Below are 27220 nucleotides of genomic sequence, written 5' to 3'. Positions count from 1 at the left end.
GTCTTTTGTGTTACTTTTGAATAACAACATTCATTGGGTTATTTGTATGTTTGTAAACCTGAAAAAATTTAACTGTCTCCAGGGACTTAATAGTTCCTTGTACAAACAGGAAGTACTTTAAAAAAGACAAGTGATTGAATCATTGTGTTGTGCACATGAAACTAATATTATATGCAAGTATACTTCTCTTAAGAAAAATAACAAGGAGGGGCGCCCGGGTGGCTCAGTTCATTAAGCATCCATCTCTTTGTTTTGGCTCAGGTCATGATCTCATGGTTCATGGGTTCAAGCCCCACATTGAGCTCTGTGCTGACAGCACGGAGCCTGCTTGGGATTCTGTCTCCCTCTTTCTCTGCCCCTCCCCTGCTCACTCTCTGTCACTCTCAAAAATAAATAAATAAACATTAAAAAATTTTTTTTTTTTTAAAAAAGAAAGAAAAATAACAAGGAGGTGCTAAGTGAAAGTTAAAGACAAATAATTATTTTTTCCTTTATTTTACAATTTTATTAAGTTCCCTAGTTTTTTATTTCGAACAGTTTCAAACCATAGAAAAACTTAAAGATGAATATTATAACTAATTGCAGTATACTCATCACCTAAATTAATGTTGTGCCTTGCTTGCTTTGTGTCTGCTTGTGTGTATATTGCATTTTTGTATGTATTTGTTGAAACATTTGAGAATAAGTCACAGACAACATGACACCACAGCCATTAACTATTCAGCATGCGTTCTCTAACGACAAGGATGTTTTTCTTTCTTAACTACAGTGCCATGATTACATTTAAGAAAATTGACAAGGATTCCCTAATGTCGTCTAATAGTCAAGCCTGTTCATATTTGTCAGTTATTCGTAAGCACGTCTTTAATAGTTGTATGTTTTGCTTTTTGTTATTTTTGGAATCAAAATCCTATCAAAGCTCACAGATAGCATTTGATTGTCCTCTCAGCCTCTTTGAATTTGGAAGAGTTCTCTCATCTTTATTTCATGATGCTGACTTTTACAGAGACTACTCAGTTGTCTTATAGAGTATCACACATTCTTGATTTTTTTATTATTTCCTTATAGTGTCTTTAAGTTGTTCTTTTATCCCCTGTATTTTCCTTAAGCCAGATATTAGGTCCAGAGGCCTAATTGGAATATGTCAAGATTCCCTTGAAAAGACTCCTGGGTGATGCTGTGTGCCTTGTATTGTATCACATCAGGAGGCACAGAACACCCGGTTGTCCCACCACTAAACTTGATCTCTTTGTTAAAGTGCTACCAGATCACCACTGTAAACACATTTTTCACTTAGCAATGACTGTGTAATCTGTGGGGTGATCCTCTGGCACTATGAGAATATGCTTTTTTTCAACATGCTTTCTCCTAGTGGTTTTAGTATCCATTAATGATGCTTGTCTGATAATTATTCCAATAGGGGTTGCAAATGGTGATTCCCCTCCCCACTGCATTCTGGCATTTAATAGCTGATTTTTTTTTCTTGTAAGGAAGAGTTTATCTTTATCAACTGGCTAATAAATTATGTTCCACCTAAAAACGTACTATAATATTCCTACTAAAAAGACATGTAACGGTAATGCATCGGTCACTTTAAACGGTCACAAATGTTTGTTGGAGTTTTCACATTTTTCAGTATAGGGACCTTTGAATTTTTTTCCCCTTCGTTAAACATTAAAATAGGTTACAGTCCTTACTCTTTTTGATGTTCAAATTGTCTCAGATTCAGTCAGTGGTACCACTTTCAAAGTGACTTCTGTAGCTTTTTGACCTTCCTTCATTAGTCTCTGATTGCTTCCTGGCTTTCTGCTACAAGACAAATCAGATTTACCTTGTAATTTCCCTATCCCAGACATAGAATCAGTCCTGTCTCTAAGGAGCTCTTGTTTTTGGTAGGAATGTCTTTAGAAATCGAGATCTGGGTGCTTTAAGTATGTTTCATGCTCCTGGAGTGTCCTTGTCTCTAGGAAAAGGAGTAGTAAGATCTTCGGGAAATTTTGCTGAAGACCATATGAGGGACATAAATAAAACCTCTACAGGGCAGTCTTTCTAAAGGAGTACACTAAATAGGTGAAAAAATGCTATAGGTAAGGACAGGTCCTAGAAGACCTCCTGAAGGAGGTGAGTTAAGAACTGGATTTTGATAAATTACAGAAATAACTGAAAGTGGAAAAGTGAATCAGAAGGTGTGCATTAGGGTGTAGGAGAGGACATTCTTTCCAGGGGAAGGATGAACTTATGGAAGTAGAGATGCAAGCTGAGAAGGTGTTGTGTCATAGCAAATAGAGTAGCTTTACTGTAGTGAAGAGTAGGGGTAGTTAGTAGGGACAGAGACCTTGCTGTTCCCTTAAGCATATTTTTTGAAAATGTAAATATCTCCTTTTGGTTTTCATTGCAAAAAGCAGTACATGATCTTTGCATAAATTTAATAGAAGCATGTAAAGTAAAAAGTCCAGGGGCGCCTGGGTGGCGCAGTCGGTTAAGCGTCCGACTTCAGCCAGGTCACGATCTCGTGGTCCGTGAGTTCGAGCCCCGCGTCAGGCTCTGGGCTGATGGCTCGGAGCCTGGAGCCTGTGCCTGTTTCCGATTCTGTGTCTCCCTCTCTCTCTGCCCCTCCCCCGTTCATGCTCTGTCTCTCTCTGTCCCAAAAATAAATTAAAAACGTTGAAAAAAAAAAAAAATTTAAAAAGTCCATCATGATGATACCTAGAAGAATGTTAACACTCTGGTTAATTATCTTTCCAGACTTTTATATTTGTATTGCATAGAAGTTAAGAGCATAGATAGTACCTCAAGAGGGCCTGCATTTAAAACCTGGCTTTATGTTTTTTGGACATGTTAATTAATCTGTGTCTCAGTTTTCTCATCTGTAAAATGGGATGATAATATTACCTACCTCTTAGAGTTGTAGGATTAACAGCATTGATACATGGTAAGTGTCTAAATCTGTGCTTGGCATATAGTACATGCTCAAATGTTAGCTGTTTTTATTTTTTCAAAACAAAAATGAGGTCATTGCTCTTACATAGAGCTATTCAGTTTTAGAACTTAACCTTTTTTTTTTTTTTTTCCCCTTAAATTTATTCTGAAAGAGAGTGTGCATGAGTCAGGGGGAGGGATGGAGAGAGAGGGAGAGAGAATCCCAAACAGGGATTCTGACATGGGGTTTGATGCTATGAACCATGAGATCATGACCTGAGCTGAAATCAAGAGTCGGTCTTAACTGACTGAGCCACCCAGGTGCCCCTTAACTTTTTTTAAAGTTATGTCTTTTTTTTCTTATTGTAAAAAAACCCACAAACGACCACTGTCACCATTTTTAAGTGTACAGTTTTGGTAGTGTTAAGTATATCTACTACATTGTTGTTGAGCAGATCTCCAGAAATGTTTCATTTTGCAGAACTGAAACCCATTAAATAACAACTCTCCTTTACTCCCTTCTTCTAGCCTAGCTACCCACCATTGTGCTTTCTTTATACATGAATTTGAATATTTTAGATACTTCATACAAGTGGAATCACATAGTATTTGTCCTTTTGTGACTGGCTTATTTCACTTAACATAGTGTCCTTAAGGTTCATCCATGGTGTAGCAAGTGACAGGATTTAGTTCCTTTTTATGGCTGCAGAGTGTTCCATTGTGTGTATGTACCACATTTTGTTTGTCTGTTCATCCTTTGGTAGACATATGGGTTGCTCCCATCTCTTGGCTATTGAGAACAGTGCTGCTGATGAATGTGCTGTCCAAATGTCTCTTTGACCCTGCTTTCAATTCTTTTGGATATATATTCCGAAGAGGCATTGCTGGATCTTTAACTAGTTATATGTTCATTTTTTGAGGAACCATCATACTGTTTTCTATAGCAGCTACATTATCCCAGTATGGTTTACATAGTAGTTTACAGTTCCACCAACAGTACACAAACATCCCAGCTTCTCCAAATCCCTGCCAGTATTTTCAGGTTTTTTTGATAGTAGCTTATCCTAGTGGGTGTGAGATGATATGTCATTGGGTTTTGATTTATATTTCTCTGATGACTAGTGATATTGAGCATCTTTTCAGATGCTTATTGGCCTTTTTATTTATTTTTTTTCAAATCATTGTTGGAGAAATGTCTGTTGAAGTCCTTTGCCCATTTTTTAAATCAGGTTATGTGATTTTTTTTCTAGTTGGGTTGTAGGAGTCTTTGTATATTCTGGATATTCACCCCTTATCAGATACATGATTTGCATATCTTTTTTACCATTCCATAGGTTGCCTCTTCACCTTTGATTGTGTCCTTTGATGAGCAAAAGTCTTAATGTTTGATGTAGTCCCACTTTATTTTTGCTTGTGTTGCCTTTTCTTTTTGGTGTCACATGCAAGAAATCATTGTATCTAATGTCATGAAGCTTTTCCCCTGAGTTTTATGGTTTTGGGCCTTATGTTTACTTCTTTAACCAATTTTGAGTTAATTTTTATATATGGTGTAAGATAAGGGTCCAACTTCATCTTTTGCATGTGGATCTCTAGTTTTCCTAACACCATTTATTGAAGGGACTGTCCTTTCCATATTGAGTGGTGTTGGTACTCTAATAAGGTCATTTAACTATATATCTGGGGGTTTATTTCTGGACTCCATTCTATTCCAGTTGTCTCTATATTTGTCTTAATGGCAGTATCATACTGTTTTGATTATTGTAGCTTTGTAGTATGCTGTATGTATGTAGCATGTAGTATGACACTTTGTAGAAGTGTCAGTCTTCTGAGTTGGTTCTTTTTAAAACTAATTGTTTTGGTTGTTTGGGGTCCCTTTAGATTCCATATGAATGTTAGGACGACTCTTCATTTCTGCAAAATAAGTTTTTGAGATTTTAATAGTGATTTTGTTGAATCTGTAGATTGCTTTGGGTAGTACTGACATCTTAACAGTATTAAGTCTTTCAATCCATAAACAGGACTGCTTTCCATTTGTATGTGCCTTTAATTTCAGCACTGTTTTGTAATTTTCTGTGTATAAGTCCCTTGCCTTGTTAGATTTATTTCTAGGTATTTTATTCTTTTTGATGTTATAAATGGAGTTGTTAATTTCCTTTTCAGATTATTCACTGTTAGTGTATAGAAACATTGTTGCATGTTGATTTTGTATCCTTCAACTTTACTGATTTTGCGTATTAGTTCTAATAGTTTTTCACTTTAGAATCTTTAAGAAGTTTTCTACATATAAGATTATGTCATCTGTGAACTAAGATAATTTTGCTTTTCCTTTCTAGTTGGAAGCCCTTTATTTCTCTTTCTTGCTTAATTGCTCTGGCTAAGAATTCCAATACTGTGTTGAATAGCAGTGGTGAGAGTGGGCATCCTTGAGTTATTTCTGGTCTTAGAGGAAAAGCTTTCACTCTTTTTCCATTGACTGTGATGTTAGCTGTTGGCTTTTATTATGTTGAGGTTAGTTTCTTCTGTTCCTAACTTAAGTGTTTTTATCATTGAAAGCATGTTGACTCTTGTCAAATGTTTTTCCTGCATCAATTGATAATGACTTTGATTTTTGTCCTTCATTCTGTTAATGTAGTGTTGAATTTTATATACTGATCAGTTGACTTTGTGTGTGTTGAACCATCCTTGCATTCCAGGAACCCATGTCATCATGGTGTATAATTTTTTAAATGTGTTGTTGGATTTGGTTTGCTAATGTTTTGTTGAGGATTTTTGCATCAATATATTTATTTTTATTTTTATTTTTTAAAATGTTTTTTATTTATTTTTGAGAGAGACAGAGACAGAATGTGAGTAGGTTGGGGGCAGAGAGAGAGGGAGACACAGATTCGGAAGCAGGCTCCAGGCTCTGAGCTGTCAGCGCAGAGCCCGATGTGGGGCTTGAACTCAGGAGTCGTGAGATCGTGACCTGAGCCGAAGTCGGATGCTCAACTGATTGAGCCACCCAGGCGCCCCTGCATCAATATTAATCAGGGATATTGGTTTGTAGATTTGTTGTGGTGTCTTTTGTCTGGCTTTAGTATCAGGATATCACTGGCTTTGTAGAATGAACGCACTGAGAATTTACCCTCTTTATTGTTAGTTGAGTTTTCTCTCTTTTTTTCTAAGTAGCTAAGGGTTTGTCAATTTTGTTGATCTTTTAAAAAATATTCCACTCTTAGTTGTGTTCATTCTTACCCCCCACCATTGTTTTTTATCTTTTATTAATCTGTTGTAATCTTTATCATTTCCTTTCTTCTGCTAGCTTTAGATTAGGTATGTTCTTTTTTAAAGTTCCCTGAGGTGTAAAGTTAGTGTTATTAATTTGAGATCTTTTTTCCTTTTTAATGTATGAATTTATAGCTATAAACTTCACTTATCCTGCATCCCATAAATTTTGGTATGTTGTGTTTTGTTCTCATTTGTCTCAAGGTATTTGGTAATTTTCTTTGTGTCATTCTCTTTGACCCATTGATTGTTTAAGAGCACATTGTTTAGGGGTGCCTGGATGGTTCAGTTGGTTGAGTGTCCAACTTTGGCTCAGGTCATGATCCTGCGGTTTGAGGGTTCTGCCCACATTGGGCTAGCTGCTCTCAGCGTGGAGTCTGCTTTGGATGCTCTGTCTCCCTCTCTTTCTGCCCCTCCCCCACTCATGCTCTGTCTCTCAAAATTAAAAACATTAAAAAAGGAGAGTACATTGTTTAATTTCCACACATTTGTGGATTTTTCCAGTTTTCCTTCTAATTTACTTTTTTTTTTTTAACACTAAAACATTGTAGAATTCTTTGTATGCTTGTAAGTAAGGTTATTTCCATTACTTTTAATAATGATGTAGGATTTATTTGCATGGTTAAATCAGAATTTAAACCATATTATATTGATGGATATCTAAACTCTCTTTAGCTTTTCACAATTATAAACAATACTGCAGTGAGCCTTAAATTGCATGTTTGCTTGTTTGTCAGGTTATTTTCCTTGGCTAAATTTTTGGAAGTGGATATTATGATGAGCACTGAGTAATGTATAGAATTGTTGCATCAGTATGTTGTTCACCTGAAACTAATATAACTGTATATCAATTATACTTAAATATATAAATTTTTTGGAGGGAAGTGGAATTACTGGCTCAAATGGTATTTTTCTGTGTGGGAATATATATATGTGTTGTATATTTATATACATGTTATATTTGATACATGGAGCCTTCTTGGTATCAGTTGATCATTCAAGACTCATTAACACTGAATGGTGTGTCTGTTTACTCAGACCCTTATCAACATGAATTGATTTTAGTTTTGAGAGGGCAGAAAAGAACAAGATAATACAGGTTCTTAAGGAGGCAGGAGTAGGTAGGTGTTCACATTAGGAAAACCATTTAATGTTAATTCTAGCAACTACTTGTAGGATGGTTTGTGGTTTGGAATCAGAAAAGATTGGAGAGAGGAGAGGGTTCTGGTAGGGATACCATTTGGGAAGCTGTTTTGGTAATTTGACATGTCAGTAGAGCCTAAAATAGGGTGGGGATATTGGGATTAACTAGATAAGAAGAATAAAATAGGAAAAGACTTGTTCTAGCAGTGAAATGAAAACACAGGTCTCTTAATTCTGTTGGTACTTTATTGCTCTCCAGAGATTCACAATCCTGGAAATAAATAAGAATCCCCTATGTAGCCTATCCTCAGAAAAGAAAAGCTTTCCAGGTGTTTCTTTTATGTAGCCAGGATTAAGAACCATACTCTCTCATAGCAGCTCCTAAAACTGGTAGACTTTTGCTTGTGCTAAAGAAAAAATACGTTCTCTTGGGGTGAAAACTAAAGGTTTACACAACTAGTTATAAGAGGTAATCAATACACAGTGCTTTGGTGCTGTTAAATAGGTGGAGACTAAAGCAGTGAGGCAAAGTGCTCTCAAACAAGCACCAAATAAGCACAGGTGACCTGTTAGGCTTGGCGGTGGGGTGGGGTGTGGTGTGGTGGACATTTATATAGGGAAGGTAGCATTTGAAATAGACCTGAAGGGATAGGTAAGGCTTCTGAGAACTCAGATGTAAAGGTGAGTGTCAGGAGCACATAGACCAGGTTGTGCAAAGGAAAGGGACGTGTGTTTGGGGAACTTTAAGTCTAGTTTTAATTAGGTCATTGGTACATTTCTCAGAGATGAGCAGGGAAAGATTGCCAACTTAAGCATTCAGAGGTTGGTTTTTTAGGAAATGGGCAGTCACTCAGGGCTTTGGGTGGTCCTTGGCTGATAATGAATGGGAGAAGAGAAAGAGGGAGATTGTGGTTTAGGGAAGGAACACTGTTCAGTCATCAAGAGTTACTAGGAGATGTGAGAATGTTCTTGACGTCCTCAGTGATTTTTGAAGGTCATGACCAGGTTGCTTCATGGCCTCAGCAAGTAAGGGGAAGGTGGGTGCACTTATACAGGTGAGAGGTGTTTCTTAGGAATATTTTCTTGAATCTTCAGATATCTTGAAATAAAAGCCTTTAGCTAATTAAGCTGTTTCATGAGATAGTTCCCCGGTTTATTTAATGAGAATAATCCTATTAGTCCTCTTATTAAAAAATTGGGATTTGATGTAAGTTTCATGAACTAAATATAAAGCACTCTGAAATCCTTTGAGGAAAGTAGAAGGCTATTTGGTGGAGAGCTACTTTTCAGTGAATGTGTGAAATTTCAAAATGTTAGTTGATGATGGCTATATTGAAAATACAGTTGGGAGAAAAATCGATGTGGGACAGAGTTGATCTCCAGTGCATCATAAGCTTCTTTAGAATACCAAGTAGTCTGAAAAATGTAAAACGTGTTGTGTTTTTCCAGGAGTATGTTCTTGTTGTAAGTGTTCTTTGCTGAAGCAGAGTCAAGCATGATTATTTTTAAATCTTGGTAATTACTGCATAGCTTGTGACTTTTTAAAACAGATATGAAAAAATAATTTTCCATGAATGCTTAAGGGGTATTTTAAATGTTGATCTTTATATATTATTTTGGGTTGTTTTACTTTGCCCACCATGAAGTGAGGATGGAGAAGGATTTTGAAATAAGATCCCTTTAAAAAATTTATGCTGCTTTTAGTTTATTCAAAGTTTACCTCAGAATCAAATCAGTGGTACAGATCACAGTGGAATAGATTATTAAGTGAATTGTAGAGGCAGTTAGAAATGTCAGTTCCCACTGAGGGACAGATGGTATTTAAAATCAGTTATTATTATCTTCTGTACTCTTGAAGAAAGGTAAGGTTTGAATGGAGCAGAGGAGGGCATCTGATTATTTAAGCTTAATTGCTTTGAAAGATACATTTAGAGTTGGGCACAGGTGGGAGTGGCACCAGCTCCCTGCTCCTGTCTCAGAGAGCTCTTTTTTTTTTTTTTTAATGTTTATTTTGAGAGAGAGAGCAAGAGAGAGTGAGTGCGCATGTGCGAGTGGTGGGAGGGGCAGAGAGAGGATCCCAAGCAGGCTTTGCGAGGTCAGTGCCAGGTCCGACGAGGGTCTCGAGCTCATGAACCTCGAGATCATGACCTGAGTGGAAATTAAGAGTCAGTTGCTTAACCAACTGAGCCATTCAGGTGCCCCATCTTATTTCCCCTTTACTGAGCTGTCACTTCTTCAGAGCCCTGCCCTGTGAGCTTTGTAGCTGCATAGAAAGAGTGGACCTTGGAACCTGAAAACCCAACAGCTGTTTGAGCTGGTTCAAGTTATTTAACCCTTTCCTGTTTTAGTTTCCCCATCTGTAAAATGGGAATCTTAATATCCGATTCCTAGGATAAGTGTGAGGTCTGAGTGAGATAATGCATGTAAGGTGCCTGTCACACACACAAAAAAGGCTCTCAACAAATGGTAGTTCCAATCGACAAATGTTGACTGGAGGCTTGACAGGCCTTTATCTCTAATGGACAGTGATCCTCCTAACTCAGCTTGACAGAAACCTTCCTCTAGATTTTTGCCACCTGGTCCTTTCTATTCATTAAGATGGCAGGAATTTGTATTTTTGAGACAAGACTCTGAAGCAAGGAAGTTATGACAGCTTCCCTATTACCTGTTGACCAGTAATAATAAGGGTTGCTATTAATATTGAAATGGTAGTTAGACAGGAAAGGGAAGACAGGGCAGCAGGAAAACCCTGGATTAAGAAATACCAACAATGCATACTGCGAGACTTAAAATGCCCACAACTTTGCAAAACAAATACTGTGAAGTTGTATTGTGCAGTATAAAAAGGAATAATCTACCATAGTCAGCTAGTTTATTTCAGGGAGTTAGAAATCATGAAATAATAGGAAAAGCTATTAATATAGTAATACATCAAATCATTACATCAAATACAAAAAATTGCTTCTATGGATGCCGAAAATGAATTTCATAGGTTTCAGCATGAGTCTCTAATATTTTTAGAGTAGAAATAGAAAAATTATTTCCTGAATGTGAGAAAAAGTGTAAGAGTCCTCCAATTCTTTTCTTCTTTTTCAAAATTGTTTGAGCAATTCTAGTTTATTTGCATTTTTATATAAATTTTAGAATTGTACTTTTTTATGTCTAAAAGAAAAATCCTGACTGGAATTGCTTAAAACTTATAAATGAATTTGGGGAGAATTGACATCTTTCAGATGTTGAGTTTTCCACTCTGTGCATACAAGATACCTCTCTACTTATTTAGGTCATATTTGATCTCTTATTATTAACTAGTTTTCAGCCTATAGCTCCTGTTCACGTTTTGTTACTTTTATATTATTTAATTTTGGGAGGAGTGGTTTTTAATGGTATTGCTCTTGTGTCATTTTCCAGTTATATACTGCCAGTATATAGAAATACAGTGGGTTTTTGTGTGTTGACTCTGTATTTGTAACCCTGATATTTTACTTCTGGGAGTTTTTTCCTTTGTATTTCTAATTTTTTTTATTTATTTGTATATTTTTTTTTTTATTTGAGAGAGAAAGAGCCTGAGCCGGGGGAGAGGGGCAGAAGGAGAGAAGAGAGGAGCAGGGGGGGAGGGGGGGGGGAGAGAGAGAGAGAGAGAGAGAAAATCTTAAGCAGCCTTCATGCTTAGTGTTGAGCCAAAATCAAGAGCTGGACGCTCAACCAACTGAGCCACCCAGGTGCTGCTATATTTTTATATAGATAATTATGTCATCTTTGAAAGAGGATCCTTCCTTCCCTCCTTCCTTCCTCTCTCCCTCCCTCTCTCTCCTTCTCTCTCCCTCTTTCTCCCTCTCCCTCTATCTCTCTCTCTCCTCTCTCTCCCTCTCTCTCCCTCTCTCTCCCTCTCTCTCTCCCTCTTCCTGCCTTCCCTGTCTGTATGCCTTTTATATTTATTTTTCGTGCCTTGTTGAATTAAAAAAAAATTTTTTTTAATGTTTATTTTTGAAGGATAGAGAGACAGAGTGTGAGTGGGGAGGGGCAGAGAGAGAGAGGGAGACACAGGATCGGAAGGAGGCTCCAGGCTCTGAGCTGTCAGCACAGAGCCTGACGCGGGGCTCGAGCCCACAGACCTTGAGATCATGACCTGAGCTGAAGTCAGACGCTCAGCCCACTGAGCCACCCAGGTGCCCCTATGTCAAATAGTTTTTAAAAAAAGTTTTCAACATTTATTTTGAGAGAAAGACAAAGTGAATGAATGGGGGTAGAGAGAGAATCTCAAGCAGACTCTGCACTGTCAGCACAGAGCCTGATGTGGGGCTCGAACCCATGAACCATGAGGTCATGACCTGAGCTGAAATCAAGAGTCAGATGCTTAACTGACTGAACCACCCAAGCACCCCAATATACGTCAAATAATTTTAGATTGTATCCTGGAGATTTTGAATATTATGAGATCTTGAGTCTTGTTTAGACCCTATGGAGAATGTTGATATTTTTGTTTTAGCAGGCTATTAATCTGGTTAGATTCAGGCTATGAGTTCTTACCTGCCTTCTGACCCAGTGCTTGGTCTGAGACTTGGATGATGGATTTTCGATTAGTTCTTTTCTCACAAGCATCAGTTTATTGTATTATGGACAACTTTCCGTAAGTTCCCTTTCTGGAACAACTTGCAGGTACTTTCTGGTTCTTTGGGAATTCTCTTTTTTGGTCTTCTGGCCAGTAAGCTGCGGTTTAGTTACCTGCTTTGCTGCACACTTCATGACTGTGCCTGTATCTGTGGCCAAATGGCGAGAGGGCAGAGGCAAAAAAAAAAAAAAAAAAAGGCCGTAGGGTTTAATCCCACCCTCTCTGCACTGATCAGGGAAGGAAAATGCCCCTTCGTCAGAACTTTGGCTCCTACAAACTCATGTAGTAGATGGCCACCTCAGGATCACTTTGGGGTCTGGGGTGTGAGAGGATAGAAGAGAGAGAAGGTGGATACCCATGCTCTTTGAGCATTAGGAGTTCCCTGTCCTGATTTTTTTTTTTTAATCTTTATTTATTTTTGAGAGAGAGAGGCAGCGTATGATCAGGGGAGGAGCAGAGAGAGAGGGAGACACAGAATCTGAAGCAGGCTTCAGGCTCTGAGCCATCAGCACAGAGCCTGACACGGGGCTCAAACTCACGAACTCTGATTCTTGAACCAAAATTAGAGGATTTCTCCTGGAGCACTCTGTCTTCGTGGCCTGGCTTTCTAAGGGTTGCATAGCTTAGTATTCTGCCAGAGATTGGTCCCAGGTTGTACTCAGACGCCTTGAGCCAGTAGGCTGGGTTCTCTGATGGTCTGCGTGTTAGGAGTAAGTTTGAACTTTGGGTTGCATCCCCTTCCCCACTGTGCAGCTTCTGTGGGCAGTAATGATGCTAGTCAGATACAAAGCTCACAGTAAGCAATAGCTGCCTAATTGCCGTCAGTTTTCACAAGCCAGGAATTTGGGCCAGGGTTGACAACATGTTAAAGATAGATATGTAGGTGCATCATCTTTTCAAAGTTAAAATTTAAATTGCTTGAAAAAGTAAAATGGATGGCAATTAGAATTGAACACTTATTGGCCACACATTTAACCTAATTGTTTTCCCAACATAACAGTTGAGGAAAGTGGAACTGAAGAGATACTAAGATTTTTTTTTTTTTCTCCAGTATCCCAGCTTAATAAGTGACCAAGCTAGGATACAAGTCTGTCTGATTTCAAAGTCCATGATTTTAGCCACTGCCCTAACCTTAGTTTTGAAAAGGAATGTTTTAGAAAGCCTTGTGGGTTTTGAGTTGTCCCTACTTAGAAACCCTTTATGAATTATGAATTATCCTTAGTAATAAGTAGGCAGTATTTTTTTTAGTATTAAAAAATTAGGTGAATATACTAAATTTTTGGCAACATTTTAAATGCTTCTTTTACCTCTCCTCTCTGATAGTTCTTCCCCTACCCTTTCTTGTTCAGATTGGTACGTACCCCTCCCTCCTGCCCCCATTAAAATTGGTATGTAAACTTCTGTGTTCTCTAAATGAATCAGTTGGGATAGAGATTTTTTTTAACTTACGGAAATGTGTGTCAGCTTCTGTGAGGGTAAAAAAAGATGTTGAGTGATGCAGAAGCGTTTTTGTTCACTTAACCCATTTAGAAAGGTTTTATAAATAGGTTGTATGAGAGTGCCAACTATATAAAGGCAGATTTTTTTTGTTTTTTTGTTTTTTTAAGTAAGCTCTTTGCACAATGAGGGGCTTGAACTCAGGTCACACGCTCTGCCAACTGAGCCAGCCAGGTGCCCCCTAAAGGCAGATCTTACTTTGCAGTTTTGATACGCATGAGTTTAGTTACCATAGTTTAGTTAAACGAAACCAAGTCTCCTAACATCACAGAGTAATTACATAAAGTACACACTTGAGGGCTAATTCTTCAGTCCTAGGAGCACTATGTAAATCACAGGTGTGCATCTTGATTGGTGACCAGTCACTCCCTTCTTTCAAAACCTGTCAGTGATTGGTCGCTGTGCATCCGTCATTCACTTCTCATCCAGACAGACAGCAAAGCCTGTAGTTGTGGTGCTTTCTTGTCTTTCAGTGAGAACTTCTGTGATATTTTACAAATGTAATTGAAAGAAGGAATCTGTCAACAAAGATGAAAGTGCAGCAAAGAAATGGTAAATGATAATGCTGGAAGTGAAATCTAAATAGAACATAAATGGGGTTGTAGAAAAAGTAGCTGACCTTGGGAATGTTGGCATAGCTCACCATTCTAGAAACTCGAGACGAGTAGTCAGAGCACCTCTGTGAGGCCAGCTTGTTGACACAAATGAGGAAACTGGTTGTGCTGAAAAGAATGACAGTGTCTCAGGGGAAACGATAACCAACAAAAACTTTAAAGGAAGTCTCAGAGGTTTTGAAAGTGCAAAGGATAAAATTTGGAAGCTGCTCCACATCTAGAAAGGAGAGGGATAATTTGCCAAGCACAAAAAGATGCTCACTCCGTTTCATAAGTTATCAGTGGGAAGAAGGCTAAACGTTGTTCAAACTAGTCTTGATGAGTTTTTATTTTTTAATTTTTTAAAATTTTATTTATTTATTTAAGCAATCTCTGCACACTCAGCGTAGGGCTCGAACTCATGACCTGAGATCAACTGAGATAGCCAGGCGCCCCTTGCTAAGTTTTTAAATAAAGAAACAAAACACTCTAATTCTCAGTAGTACAGTGTACATAAGTGTTACTTTTATTCCTTCACCCCCCAGTTCTCTATATATTTATAACTGACAGTTTTTTTTAATGTTTTATCAAAAAATTTTAAAGGTCATGGAACAATTGTAATTTCTTACAATTTCTTACAAGATTCTTTGTATGGTTATAGCTTGTCCTGGTCATTTTTATGGCTCTGTACTACTATGCAAAGCAAGGACTGCCTATATTAAAAACCAGTTCTTAAGACCATTCTTTAAGCTATTATTTAGAAAAAGGGGTTTTGATTTTGGGTTTGATGGAGATCAGGGATGCCAGGAATTCAGTCTTTTTCAGGTTATTCCTTGGTTTAAAACTCTTTAATGGCTTTCTGTTATTAGAGTAGACCAGAATCCTTAACCTAATCTGATCCCTGACTATATCTTTAGCTTTTGTCTTCTTCCTCTTTTAATGGCACCATGTACTTTTTCTTTTTAGCCCTTATGACTTAAACTGTGTAATTGTGTAATTAGCCGTGTAATATTTGTCTAGAACAGGCCTATATTGTTCACTGCTGAATGCCTAGCACCTTGCAAGTGCTTTGGTCATAATGTGCATTCTGTATTTATATGAATAAATGAGTAGAATTGTGTGCCTGAGTTTATATGTGCATGGATTTGTTTTTTTCTGTGGAGGGGAATGATTGCTTTCCCAAGATTCTCAAAAGATTCAGTGATCTAAAAAAAGTTAAGTATCACACTAAAGGAATTGATACAGTGGGTATTCAACCTAGATGGTATCATTAGACATAGAAGATGTTTACTTTTTAATTTTAAACTGCATTTGAATATCTAGACATATATATATATATGGCAGTGAGCAAGCATTTTAAATTATTACATTGTAGAAAATAAAATTCATTTGAAAAATGGTTATCTATATAATAGCATTTAAAAAATCTCTCTCATAGTTTTATGTAACATATATTACAGTGTGATAGAAGTCCTATTGAGTGGGAGATCACTTGGTTTCATCTCTCTCTCTCTCTCTCTGTCTCTCTCTTTTTTTAGGAGAGAGCGTGAGCAGAGGAAGGGCAGAGGGATAGAGGGAATTTTAAGCAGGCTCCATTACCAGCACAGAGCCTGATGCGGGGTTCGATCTCATGACTGCAAGATCATGACTTGAACCAAAATTAAGAGTTGGACAGTTAACTGAGAGAGCCACCCATATGCCCCTTGAATTCATCTTCTGTAAAATTGTAAATTTCTCCTAGTTTTAAAAGTCTGTGTTTTCTTTCTAAAGTTACCTATTGATTTTTTCATATTGATTTTGATTTTATTGATAAAATATTGATATTGATTTTATTCATACTTTAAGCTTTAGAGATTTTTTTAGCACTATATATGTTTTAAAATATTTTGTATAGAAGCTTAACTCACAATAAAGTAATTTAGATGTTTCTTGATTGGGTTTATGTTTACTGTCTCAACATCATGGAGGCAAAATGTCCATAATTAATTAAAATAACTTTTTGTAACTTTTTAGTTGGTTATTCAAATTATTTCACATACCTAGACAAATGTTTCTAACTTACAAATCCCCTCCCTGCTTTCCTCTATATCCCATTCTACCTATCTATCTATCTATCTATCTATCTATAATCTCTACACTCAACATGGGGCTCAAACTCATGGCCCTGAGGTCAAGAGTCACATGTTCTTCTTCTGACTGAGCCAGTCCAGTGCCCCCTATTATCCATTTTTTTTTTTTCTTTCTAAGGAAGCTCTACCCCCAACTTGGGGCTGGAACTCACAACTCTGAGATGAAGAGTCATAGCTCCACCGACTGAGCCAGCCAGGCCTCCCTCTTTCCCGTTCTTTTAACAGTATCCTTTGGTCGTTTACTGATTCATTCCCAGACTCTTCTACAATTTCATAGAATTCCTCTCAGTACTGTTAAATACATTTGGCATGTAATCGGTTTTATCTGGGAACTCTCTGACCTCCAGCCATGACTTGTTCCCTGGGCTTGCTTCGGAGCAGTCCTCCTTATATCCCTCTTCAAGCATCGCCCTTTACTTCTCTTTTGTATCACATCATCCTCTTTCTTGGTTAGTTCTCATGTTTTATGCACTGTCTCCTCCAATAGCTTCCTGAGAAAGATGGCACAGGAGGTAGATTTTTGAGATTCTGAAAATGTCTTGTTATATACCCTGACACTTGATTTTCAGTTTGGCTGGGTTTGGAATTCTAGTTTGGAAATTGTTTTCTCAGAATTTTTATATTCTCCGTTTTCGTTCAGCTTCCAGTGTTGAAAAGTCTGTTGCCATGGGATTCATAATCTTTTGCATATTTATGCCCCCCTCTCCCCCCTTCTCTGGAAGCTTATTGGATCTTATCTCAGTGTTGAGAAATTTCATATTGTATCCTTGGGCAAGTTGCGTTTTATTCTTCGGGGGTCTTTTCAGTCTGGAAACTCCTGTCTTTCAGTTATGGAAAACTTTTATTTCTTTGATTTCTCCTCGCCCTTTTCTTTCTGAAATTTTATTATTCAGATGTTAGACTTGTTTTTTTTTTAAGATTTTTAAAAATTTTTTTATTTGTAAGTAATTTTCTACACCATTATGGGGCTCGGACTTACAACCCCGAGGTAGAGTCGCATGCTCTACTGACTGAATCAGCCAGGTGCCCCAGACTTGTTGGTTGCAAGTCCTTTGTTTCACAAATACCATCTTGTTATTTTCAACTTTTTGTCATTTCAGTCTGCTTTTGGGAGAGGTTAACTTTGAGATCATCATTTCTACTGTCACATTTTTAAGCTTTTGAGAACTTGTAATGTCTTCCATAATTACTTGTAAGATGGAATCCTAGGCTTGTAGAGCTGAAGAGTATCTACAGGGTCACCTTTGATAACCCTGCTCTGTTCAGAAGTCTCTTCTGTATTGTTCTTGACATTTTCTTCTCATTTTTTGATGGTTTTCTGCCTTCTTATGTCCTAATTTCAGTGATGGCAGGAAGAGGGATAGCCAGGCTGAGGGCACAAACTGTGCTTGTGCTTAAGTAACAATTGGAGTACCTTAGGATTTTGGAGAAGGGGGCGTATGTGATGGGACAAGAATCTGTCCTTAATTTTTTTCAGGGAAGTCTATTTATAGCAGTGCTGCAATAGTGGTTCTATTTGTTCCTAGGAGATGTGTAAGCCACTTTAGCAATATATTGTTCTCATTGAGCAGACATTCAGTTGATTTATTCTAAGCTGGCATAATGAAAATGAATTGAAAATTTTACCAAGCATATTTAGCATGCAGATGGTTTGTCTGGTTTAAGGAAACATTGGAGTCAAGGTCTTGAACTGAAGAAAAACATTGGTGCACCTAGCATGCAGCCATGGTGGGATTTTGCTTCTAGGCCTGGCCGACTTTTAGACTGGTATTCTAGGACCCACCCTGAATGCCTCACTCCTTTCTTTCCTCGTCCCTGAACTTTTCCTTGCTGAATGTCTTACTGCCATAAACATCTTTGTTACCAGCTAGGGTGGGAGGAGGGAAAAACAAGTGAAACTCCAATCTGTCTCCTCCCTCTTGTCAGTCTTATCCATGATGATGAATAATTTGGAAAGGGGTGGAAAAGAAGAGGTTGAAATTGCTGACTGAAATTAAGTTTCTTAAAATAAGTCATGTGCCTTTGCTCATCCCATTTAAAAATTACCATGCAAAGGGGCGCCTGGGTGGCTCAGTTGGTTAGTGTCCGACTTTGGCTCAGGTCATGATCTCATGGTTCGTGAGTTCGAGCCCGGTGTCAAACTGTGCTGGCAGCTCAGAGCCTGGAGCCTGCTTTGAGTTCTGTGTCTCCCTGTCTCTCTTCCCCTCCCTGGCTCATTCCTTCTCTCTCTCTCTCTCTCTCTCTCTCTCTCTCTCTCAAATAAATAAGTATAAAAACATTTTAAAACATAAATAAAAATCACCATGCATAATTGGGAGTTGACCCCATGAATAAGTACATGTAAGCAAAAAAAGCTTCAAGAAGACTGTAATTGATCCTTCACCCTCAATTAGTAGTGGATTGGATTCATTCTTTTGCTGTGCCCTGGTGTCTTGTTATTTACTGTCTTAGTTTCCTGTGGCTGCTGTTAACAAATTGCCACATAGTGGCATAAAACAACAGCAGAGTATTCTTTCATAGTTCTGGAGGTGGAAGTCCAAAATCAGTTTCACTGAGTCTAAATCAAGGTGATGGTGGGGCCATGCTCCCTGCAGAGGCTCTACGACATTTCTCCAATCTCTACCCTTCTGGCCATATTACCTTTTTTCCTGTGTGGGTGAACCTCTCTTTGCCTCTCTTTTATAAGGATACTCATGATGATGGTATTTAGGGCCTACTTGTGTAATCCAGGATAGTCTCCCTATCATAAGCACAGGGCCTGATGTGAGGCTTGAACTCACGAACCCTGAGATCATGACCTGAGCTGAAGTTAGATGCTTAACTGACTGAGCCACCCAGGTGCCTCTGACCTGGGTTTTCTGAATGCAAACAGTTACAGGCTGTGTAGGGTACAAGGAGAGGAAAGGAGAAGTAGTGAACATCCTGGCCCTGGAGGGAGAAACTAACCCCTCAGAGCCCATGGACAACCTTTAGGGAGAGTAGCTTTAGCGACACTGGTGTCATGTAGTTTAATTACTACATAGTCCTAGGGAGGCTTTCTACTTTTGTCGTAGCTTTTCCTTATCCATTACTTACTCTTTTATGTTTGCAAAGTCAAAACATTTGTAGGAGTTTCTGAATTCTCTTAGTATTTGTACTGATTTGTTTGAGTGATTTTAAACTCTTTGAGGGAAATACTATAAAAATCAAAGCATAAATAAGATCTATGGTTGAATTCATTTTTCTGATTTATTACTTGAGTTCATTATTTGAATTCAATTTATTACTTGAGTTCATTTTCCCAATATAGTATTTCCTATTGGTGTCTGAAATATTGGTGTCTGAAATGAGGCTACAACTAACTAGGAATCAAACTATAAATAATGGAAAAATCTGCAAAATTTTCCTTGTGTGTCCCCCCCCGCCCCCATCCCTCCAGTGTATGACATGGGTCATGGTTCTTTTCAAATGCTTAAAAATAATTTGGTGACATAAAATTGAGATATAACTATGACTATTTTTTTTTTAATGTTTATTTATTTTTGAGAGAGAGAGAGAGAGACGGTATGAGTGGGAGAGGGGCAGAGAGAGAGGGAGACACAGAATCCGAAGCAGGCTCCAGGCTGAGCTGTCAGCACAGAGCCTGACGCGGGGCTCGAACTAACAAACCGTGAGATCATGACCTGAGCCGAAGTCGGACTCTCATCCAACTGAGCCACCCAGGCGCCCTGAAAATACTGAATATAGTAAATACTAAATACTGAATATAGTAAACTCAACTGATTTAGATTTTTGCAGAGTTTCCAGTAACTGTATCTTACATACAGTATTCCTTAAAATGTTTCTGATTAAGGAAGGTCTGACACTAATTTTCATGTTTGCTCTTTTAGGAATGTTTTAAAGGAAGTTGGGCAACTCACAAGTTACTGCATAAGAAAGCAAGTAAGTAAAATTACACATCTCTGTGTTAATCGTTTTAGAAGAGGCTTTTTGCAGAAGACTAGAAGTCTTCCAGTTCTGAAAGTGTATATGTGAATGTTCTGAACGTGTAATCCCTATATGTTCTAGAATTAGCACATATTTTAAAATTTTTTATTCTTTGTGGTGCATAAACATGCAAATAAAATGTGGCTGAGTACTGTCTTTGTTAATCCTGTATGTAACATGAAAACATGAGATGGTTGCTAGGATAGATGGCTTTTTCTTGAGTAGTACCTGAGAATGTCCTAATTTTTTGGCACCCTCTTTCCATTGTAGAAGTGTTGTAGGCAGGTGCACATGAGCTGTCTGGGTTCTAAATTTAGCCAGACCTCTTGTTTTTGTTTAGTTTCAATTTGATTGCTATTTCAAAATTTTATTACTTTGTTTTTTGATGTTTTTTTACTTGCGGCTAGATACTCAATTTTCCTTTTTAAAGTTACTTTGTGAGACACAACAAAGTGAAACGATTAGCTGCTTCTTAGCTATTGCTGTCAGCCGCGTGGATCTATTGCCAACTCACATGCCCTTTCTTGCTTTGGCTTACTTACTCATCCTGTAAATTCATTTCATTAGTGGGCTGGCTTAAGGGCTTAAGACAATTTGTAACAGTTACCTGAAAATTGACAAGGGCTTTCTGGTCTTAAAGCATTGCCATCCTAATGGATGAAGGCTTGGCAGACAGTCTTCATCCATCTTAAGTTTCGTCTTAATGCTCTTGTTATTTTTTATTCATCTAACTGTATATTTTTTAGGAATTTGCTGGTTTAATAAAGTAGATAGATTATTTCATATATGTATGTATATACATATGTATATATTTATATCTTAAAACCTCATTGAGGTCGGTTCAACCACCATTTGAAGGAAAGGGAAATTAAAATTTAAAAAGACTTATTTTCTGTGGTTCTATAAGTGAAGTCTACATTTAATGGAAATGTTAGGTTATTGTGGGAGGAATTGTGGTTAGAAATGAGGAAATACGATTATGAATACATAAGAGTTTAAGAAAGCATAAATGACAGGGTTTGTTACTTCAGATCAAAGTACAGTATAGAGGTTGGTTTAAAAATGCCATTTACTTTTATTTAATATGTAACTTAAGTCACACATTAAGTATTGTATGTCTGATGTGTTAGATATTGTTAGAGCTCTTTTGAGCCAGTTATTAACATTTTATATCCAGGAAGTTAAAGCATAGGGAAGGGAAAGGTTGAGGTGAAACAGTATGTTAGTAAAAAAGCTGAGAATGGGTCTCTACCCCATGCATATGTTAACTTGTTGAAGTGTGTGTGTTTCGTTAATATTGGATTCCTACAGGAAATAAGGGCTATTATGACCTACACTCCAAGAGAATTAAATAGCTCATGTTCCCTAAGTAAAAAGAACATAATTATTACTGCCTCGGACTGAGACCGTTTGCGTTTTACTTATAGCTCTGGTGTTTACACATGGTGCCTTCTTTTAAATGGTGCCCTCCTGGATTTTTTGGAGATGGATTTTCTTAGGGGTGAGCACTATTCTTGATCCCTTTGGGCTATGTTATGCTGTTGGATGGAGACAGCTCTCGGCTGGCCAGCCCTGTGTCTTTTACACACTATTAAATTGACCCTGACTATACCATTGAGGATGACTATTCTGGAGGAGGGAATGGTGTAGGGGAAGGTTAACATCCAGGGCGAAGAGGAATAGCTGGAAAAGGGATCGGGGGAAAAGAATGTTGGACTGACAAGGAGCCAAGCATATTACAGATCACACCGTGTTCAAAGAAATAATAATGAGCTAACATAGGAAGCAGTAACTTTTCTTTTCTTCAAAAAAATTTTTTTTTCATGTTTATTTTATTTTTGAGGGTGGGGGAGAATGACTGGGGAAGGGGCAGAGAGGGAGACACAGCATCTGAGGCAGGCTCCAAGCTCTGAGCTGTCAGCACAGAGCTCGACGCGAGGCTCAAGCTCATAAACTGTGAGATCATGACCTGAGTCCAAGTCAGATGCTTAACCGACTGAGCCACCAGGTGCCCTTCTTTTCTTTTCTTTTTTTTAACTGTAATGTGTACTGATCTCTAATTAAGGAGGCCTGATTTATATTTATGTTGGTGCAGATATTGGTCTGACATTTACTGTTAATATTTTTGCCTAGTTTTGGCATCAGAGTAATCCCAGACTCATAAAATGGGAGATGTTCCCTCCTCTTTTCTAGAAGAGATTGTGTAGAACTGGTATTATTTCTTCTGTAAATATTTGGTAGAATTTACCAGTGAAGCCATCTGGACCTGGAGTTGTTTTGATTGCAGAAGCTAATAAGACCTTAGGAAAATTTCAAGTGTCAGTTAAAGAAATGAGTCAATGGAGTATTTATTTTTTATGTGTCCTAGTGAAGACGATCACTTAGATTGCAAAGCCCTTCAAGGGGTGCCTGGGTGGCTCATTCGGTGAAGTGTCTGACTTCAGCTCAGAATTTATGGGTTCCAGCCCCACGACAGTCTCTGTGCTGACAGCTCAGAGCCTGGAGTCTGCTTCAGATTCTGTCTCCTTCTCTCTCTGCCCCTCCCCCACTTGCTCTCTGTCTCTCAAAAATAAGTAAACATTAAAAAAAAAAGGCATGTAATGCTGACATGCTGGCTTGGGTACACAGTGTCCAATGTGTATCTCCTGTCAGAATGTATGCAGTAGCATTGGCTTTTAGTCTGACCTATAAAAGTTGTAGCACTTTACATCTTAATAATAATATAGTATGTTTTAGATTATCATTGTTTTTACTTTATTAGTGATACATTCAGTGTGTTTGTCACCTTTGCCTAGAGTAAAAGGTAGGAATGTTTTACAGGTATCTCTTGAATAGCCAGAAATATGATACGAAAACTCTATTTAAAAAACAAAAAACTTTACACTATTTATTCTCTTCCTCTACTCCTCGAAACTAGCAAGCTTGATTTTTGGATTGCAGAGAGAAGGTGTTATGTGATAATTCAGAGAACTACTTCCACCAAGCTTTGTGAGCACGGATTACTTTTTTTTTGTTTTGTTTTTGTTTTTTTGTTTTTTGACTATTAAAGAAGTTTATTTAACAAAAAATTTCAATATGAAAATGCATGACCTGATTTTTATATTGTAGTAAAACAGGTGCTATGGAGGGGACATGTGAGGGCAGTTGGTTTCTTCTGGTGAACACACCCATTGTTTATACTCGTTCCAAGGCTTCTAACATGATGACACTATTTCCTCGAATTACCACCATTCCAATATTGTTCTGTTCCCACTAGTTGCCGTCTCCACACATTCATCTATCACAAGATTCATAAAGGGATCGAACCCCCACAGTATTCCTTGGACATGTCTGTCACCATTTAATTTCAATGATAATTTCTTGTCCATAAATTTTTTCAACTTGGGAGGGTGAGCTTTGCCTATCATGCTTGCTTGGCGAGCTCAAAGATGCCTCCAAACGGGATTCGTGGAGTCCTTCACACTCGAGCATGGATTACTTTTAAGCCTTATCTCCAAAATGCTGAAATTATAGGTTTGTTGTGAGGATTAAATGATCAGATCCATATAAAGTGCTTAGCATATGTACAATGCCTAGTAAAAGCTCAGCAATTATTTAATAATCATCTAGGGAAGAACGGAGTCAGGATTGTGATTAGAAAGTCCTGTTCCAGGCATATGTAAGACACATGTAGTTCTTTGTTATCAGCTGGCTGGAAGACACAGCCTGCACAGAACTGTTTAAAGAATGAGGCCTGGTGGGTATGATGTACTTTGGGCCAGACCTTGCACATATCAAGTACTCTTCGACACTGCCTGCAGTGTACCTGGCCCTTTTGCATTATGATGTTTCAAAGACAGCTTTATTTATAGATCTTTATTTACACTGTCCTGTGCTTTCATTCTTTTGACAGAGACCAATTAGTATGTAATTTTGTTACAAAACTCCCGTACAATTCATACTTACTAGGTGTCTGTTAATGTTTGTAGGATTTAAGGCTGAGATCAAATTGATTCATTCATTCTTTCTTTCTTTCTCCCTCTCTCTCTTTCTTTCTTTATTATGAGAGAAAGAGAGAGAGAGGGAGAGAGAGAGAGAGAGAGAGAGAGAGAGAAGCAGGGCTCACCCAGGGCTCGTGTTTTTTTTTTTTTTTAACCTGAAGCAGTGAAGCAGGGCTGGAGCTCACCTGAAGCAGGGTTTGTGCTCACCCAGTGTGGGACTTTAACTCACCAACTGTGAGATTATAACCTGAGCCACCCACGTGTCCTCAAATTGAGGGCCTAAAATGTAAACTAACTTACTTTCAAAGTGTAAATTTCCCTAGGTAAATTCTACATAGAGAAAAGAAATTGCCATATTTCAATCTTTACTTGTTTAGATAGCTTTGAGTTATATTTGTTGGAGGTCTGCTTTTAATTTTCTTTTGACAACAGATTGTGGAAGGGTCTGAATGCAGATCAGCAGGAAGCTTTGAAAGATCTTATGTCCTTCCTTCTCCCTCCTCCTTCCCCAGGAGTGTGTCAGACCAGAAAGCCTGCATCTTGATTGCTGTTCTGTCTGGGTTTGGGTGAAAATGATTCTGGAAGTTCATATTTCAGATGAAGCACTTGATGCAATTCATAGCTGAAGCAGGCATCAATTGGCCTGTATTTTGAACTGTTTTCTGTAATATTTGACCCTAGGGGCAATGAGTGGAGTCCATTTTTATCTTGGGTTGGGAAACAGTTTTCCTGTTGACATTCACATTCACAGTGGCTTTCTTGAACTCCAGAGGGGAGAAAGATCTAAAATTCAGTAGCATGATAGAGCTTTTCTTTTCCTTTGCTATTCTGTTTTTTTTTTTTTTTTTAAGAGAATGAGAGAGTGTGAGCAGGGGAGAGGGGCAGAGGGAGGAAGGGGGAGAGAGAGAGAGAGAGAGAGAGAAAGAGAATGTCAAGCAAGCTCCACACTTAGCATACAGTCAACATAGGGCTTTGATCCCACAGTCCTGGGATTATTACCTGAGCCAAAATCAAGAATCTGACTCTCAACCAACTGAGCCACCCAGGCATCGTCCTTTGCTATTCTTATTTTCTAGTCTTATTCTTTTATTTTATTTTATTTGTAATATTATTGTTGAATTTTCTTCCAAAGTAATGTGAACAGACTGGCTATGTATATATTTTTAAGGTTATTCATTTTTTTATTTCTGGGAGAGCAAGGGAAAGAGAGAGAGTGAGAGAGTGCACAAGTGGGGGAGGGGCAGAAAGAGAGGGGGACACAGAATCCAAAGTGGGCTTCAGGCTCTGAGCTGTCAGCACAGAGCCTGATGTGGGACTCTAACCCATGAACCGCGAGATCATGACCTGAACCAATGTCAGACGCTTAACCAACTGAGCCACCCAGGTGCCCCAAGACTGGCTATATTTTTGCATTCTAGTCTGTTGTGCCTCAATAGTCTTGCAATCCCAAGTTGACGAAGGGCTCTCTGCAGAGGCTACTGGACTGAGAACCAGCATTCCCACGTCTCTGCTCCTGTGAGCCACATCACCTCAGTTTCCTCATCTGTAAATTGATGAGTAAATTAGTCTCAGTTGTCTTTTTGTTGTTAGCTGTAGTCACCATGCTATACTTTACACCCCTAGCACGCACTTATCTTATAGCTGGAAGTCTGTACCTTTGGACCCCCTTACCCATTTCACTGTTCCTTTCTAGCTTAACATTGTGTGAGTCTCATATTTTAGATAGTGTGTGTGTGGGGGGGGGGCAGTTTTATTTTTCTTGTACACTGCAGAAATTATTTGAAGTCTGATTTTTAAAGTCAATGATAACAGTAATCAAGAGAAGATCAGTGTGAGTTGGGAAGTGTATAGGTTGATACTTGGTGTAGGAGGGATTTGAATTCCTGCTGTGTAAAGTCTTAGGTTAGTTTTTCTTTTAATTTTTTTTAATGTTTATTTATTTTTGAGAGAGAGAGAGACAGAGCAGAAGCAGGGGAGGGGCAGAGAGAGAGGGAGACACAGAATCTGAAGCAGGCTCCAGGCTCTGAGTTTTCCTCATGGAGCCTGATGTGGGGCTTGAACTCATGAACTGTGAGATCATGACCTGAGCCAAAGTTGGATGCTTAACCAACTGAGCCATCCAGATGCCCTTAAAGTCTTAGGTTAGTTTTATTTTACTTGATGGATAAGAGATGCAGGCAGGGTGCGGACATAAGACACCATTGAGGGTCTGTTCCATGTGAAAAGAATTCTTAGGTGCATTTCAGTAAATATAACATTATGTATTAATGACTAAGCTAGTAGGAATGAGTGAGTGTGTGTGTGTGTGTGTGTGTGATTCTTAATTTTTCTAATGAGTTTTCAGTAATTTTCTATTGATATTTCCCCCCTCTTATCTTTGACTTTCTCACTACATCCTATTACCCCCCTCCTGAAAAAAGGCAAATGATGACTATAAAATTTTCAAAGCATTTTGAAATATTGATCTGAAAGCTGTTTATCAGCTAAGTGGGAATTTTTTTATTTTAAATTTGCTGTGGAATTTTTTAGACTCTGTTGTTTTAGTAAGAGCACAGACTCCATTTATAATATCTGCTCTCAGTTGGGAAGTTTTGCCTAGGTTTAGATTTTACATTTCAATAAATGGTCTTCCTATAAATTGACATTGTAGAGAGAATACATTTAGCATTTTTTTTGAAAAGGGAGTTCTGGGAGCTATTCCTATTCAATTTCGTGTAAAAACTTAGAATATGTTTAGCTTGGGCCTTTTCTCCCAAGACGTTTGGATCTTTGAAGAGTCATAGGGTTATGAACATAGCAGGGAAGCAGAAGCTTTGGTGATTTAGATTAGGGTGGAAGTTTGCTAGATTTTTATACCTGGTCTCTGTGGCTTGGTTTCCAAACAGGTGATGGTTAAAGTATGCTGGTGCTCAGTAGCTTGACCACTGAAGCATTTCTTTCTCTTTTTCTCATCCATCCACCTCCCAGAAGATGAAAAGGCCAAGCGAGAAGTGTCTTCCTGGACTCTAGAAGGTGATATTAACACTGATCCGTGGGCAGGCTATCGATATACTGGTAAACTCAGACCACATTATCCACTGGTGAGTAAATAAGGTAATAAAAATTTTGCATTCTTTT

The 27220-nt window shown here is 38.2% G+C and overlaps 1 protein-coding gene and 1 pseudogene across 2 annotated transcripts in view; one reads left to right on the top strand and one right to left on the bottom strand.

Moving 5' to 3' along the window:
• METAP1 (methionyl aminopeptidase 1) overlaps positions 1–27220 on the top strand; it is a 58748-nt gene that overhangs the window by 9315 nt on the left and 22213 nt on the right. The window contains exons 1-3 of one of the 2 annotated variants that reach the window (XM_042935840.1): positions 7197–8381; positions 20027–20078; positions 27071–27183. In XM_042935840.1, coding sequence (XP_042791774.1) covers positions 8340–8381; positions 20027–20078; positions 27071–27183 — 207 coding nt within the window. In that variant the 5' untranslated portion in view covers positions 7197–8339. Of the gene's footprint in view, positions 1–7196; positions 8382–20026; positions 20079–27070; positions 27184–27220 lie in introns of those variants that run through there. The other variant, XM_042935839.1, reaches the window with a different exon arrangement.
• On the bottom strand, positions 23177–23521 carry LOC122218022 (annotated as a pseudogene).

This window comes from Panthera leo, chromosome B1, assembly GCF_018350215.1.
Source record: "Panthera leo isolate Ple1 chromosome B1, P.leo_Ple1_pat1.1, whole genome shotgun sequence".
Lineage (NCBI taxonomy): Eukaryota > Metazoa > Chordata > Mammalia > Carnivora > Felidae > Panthera > Panthera leo.
This window is presented reverse-complemented; position numbering and strand designations above follow the sequence as displayed.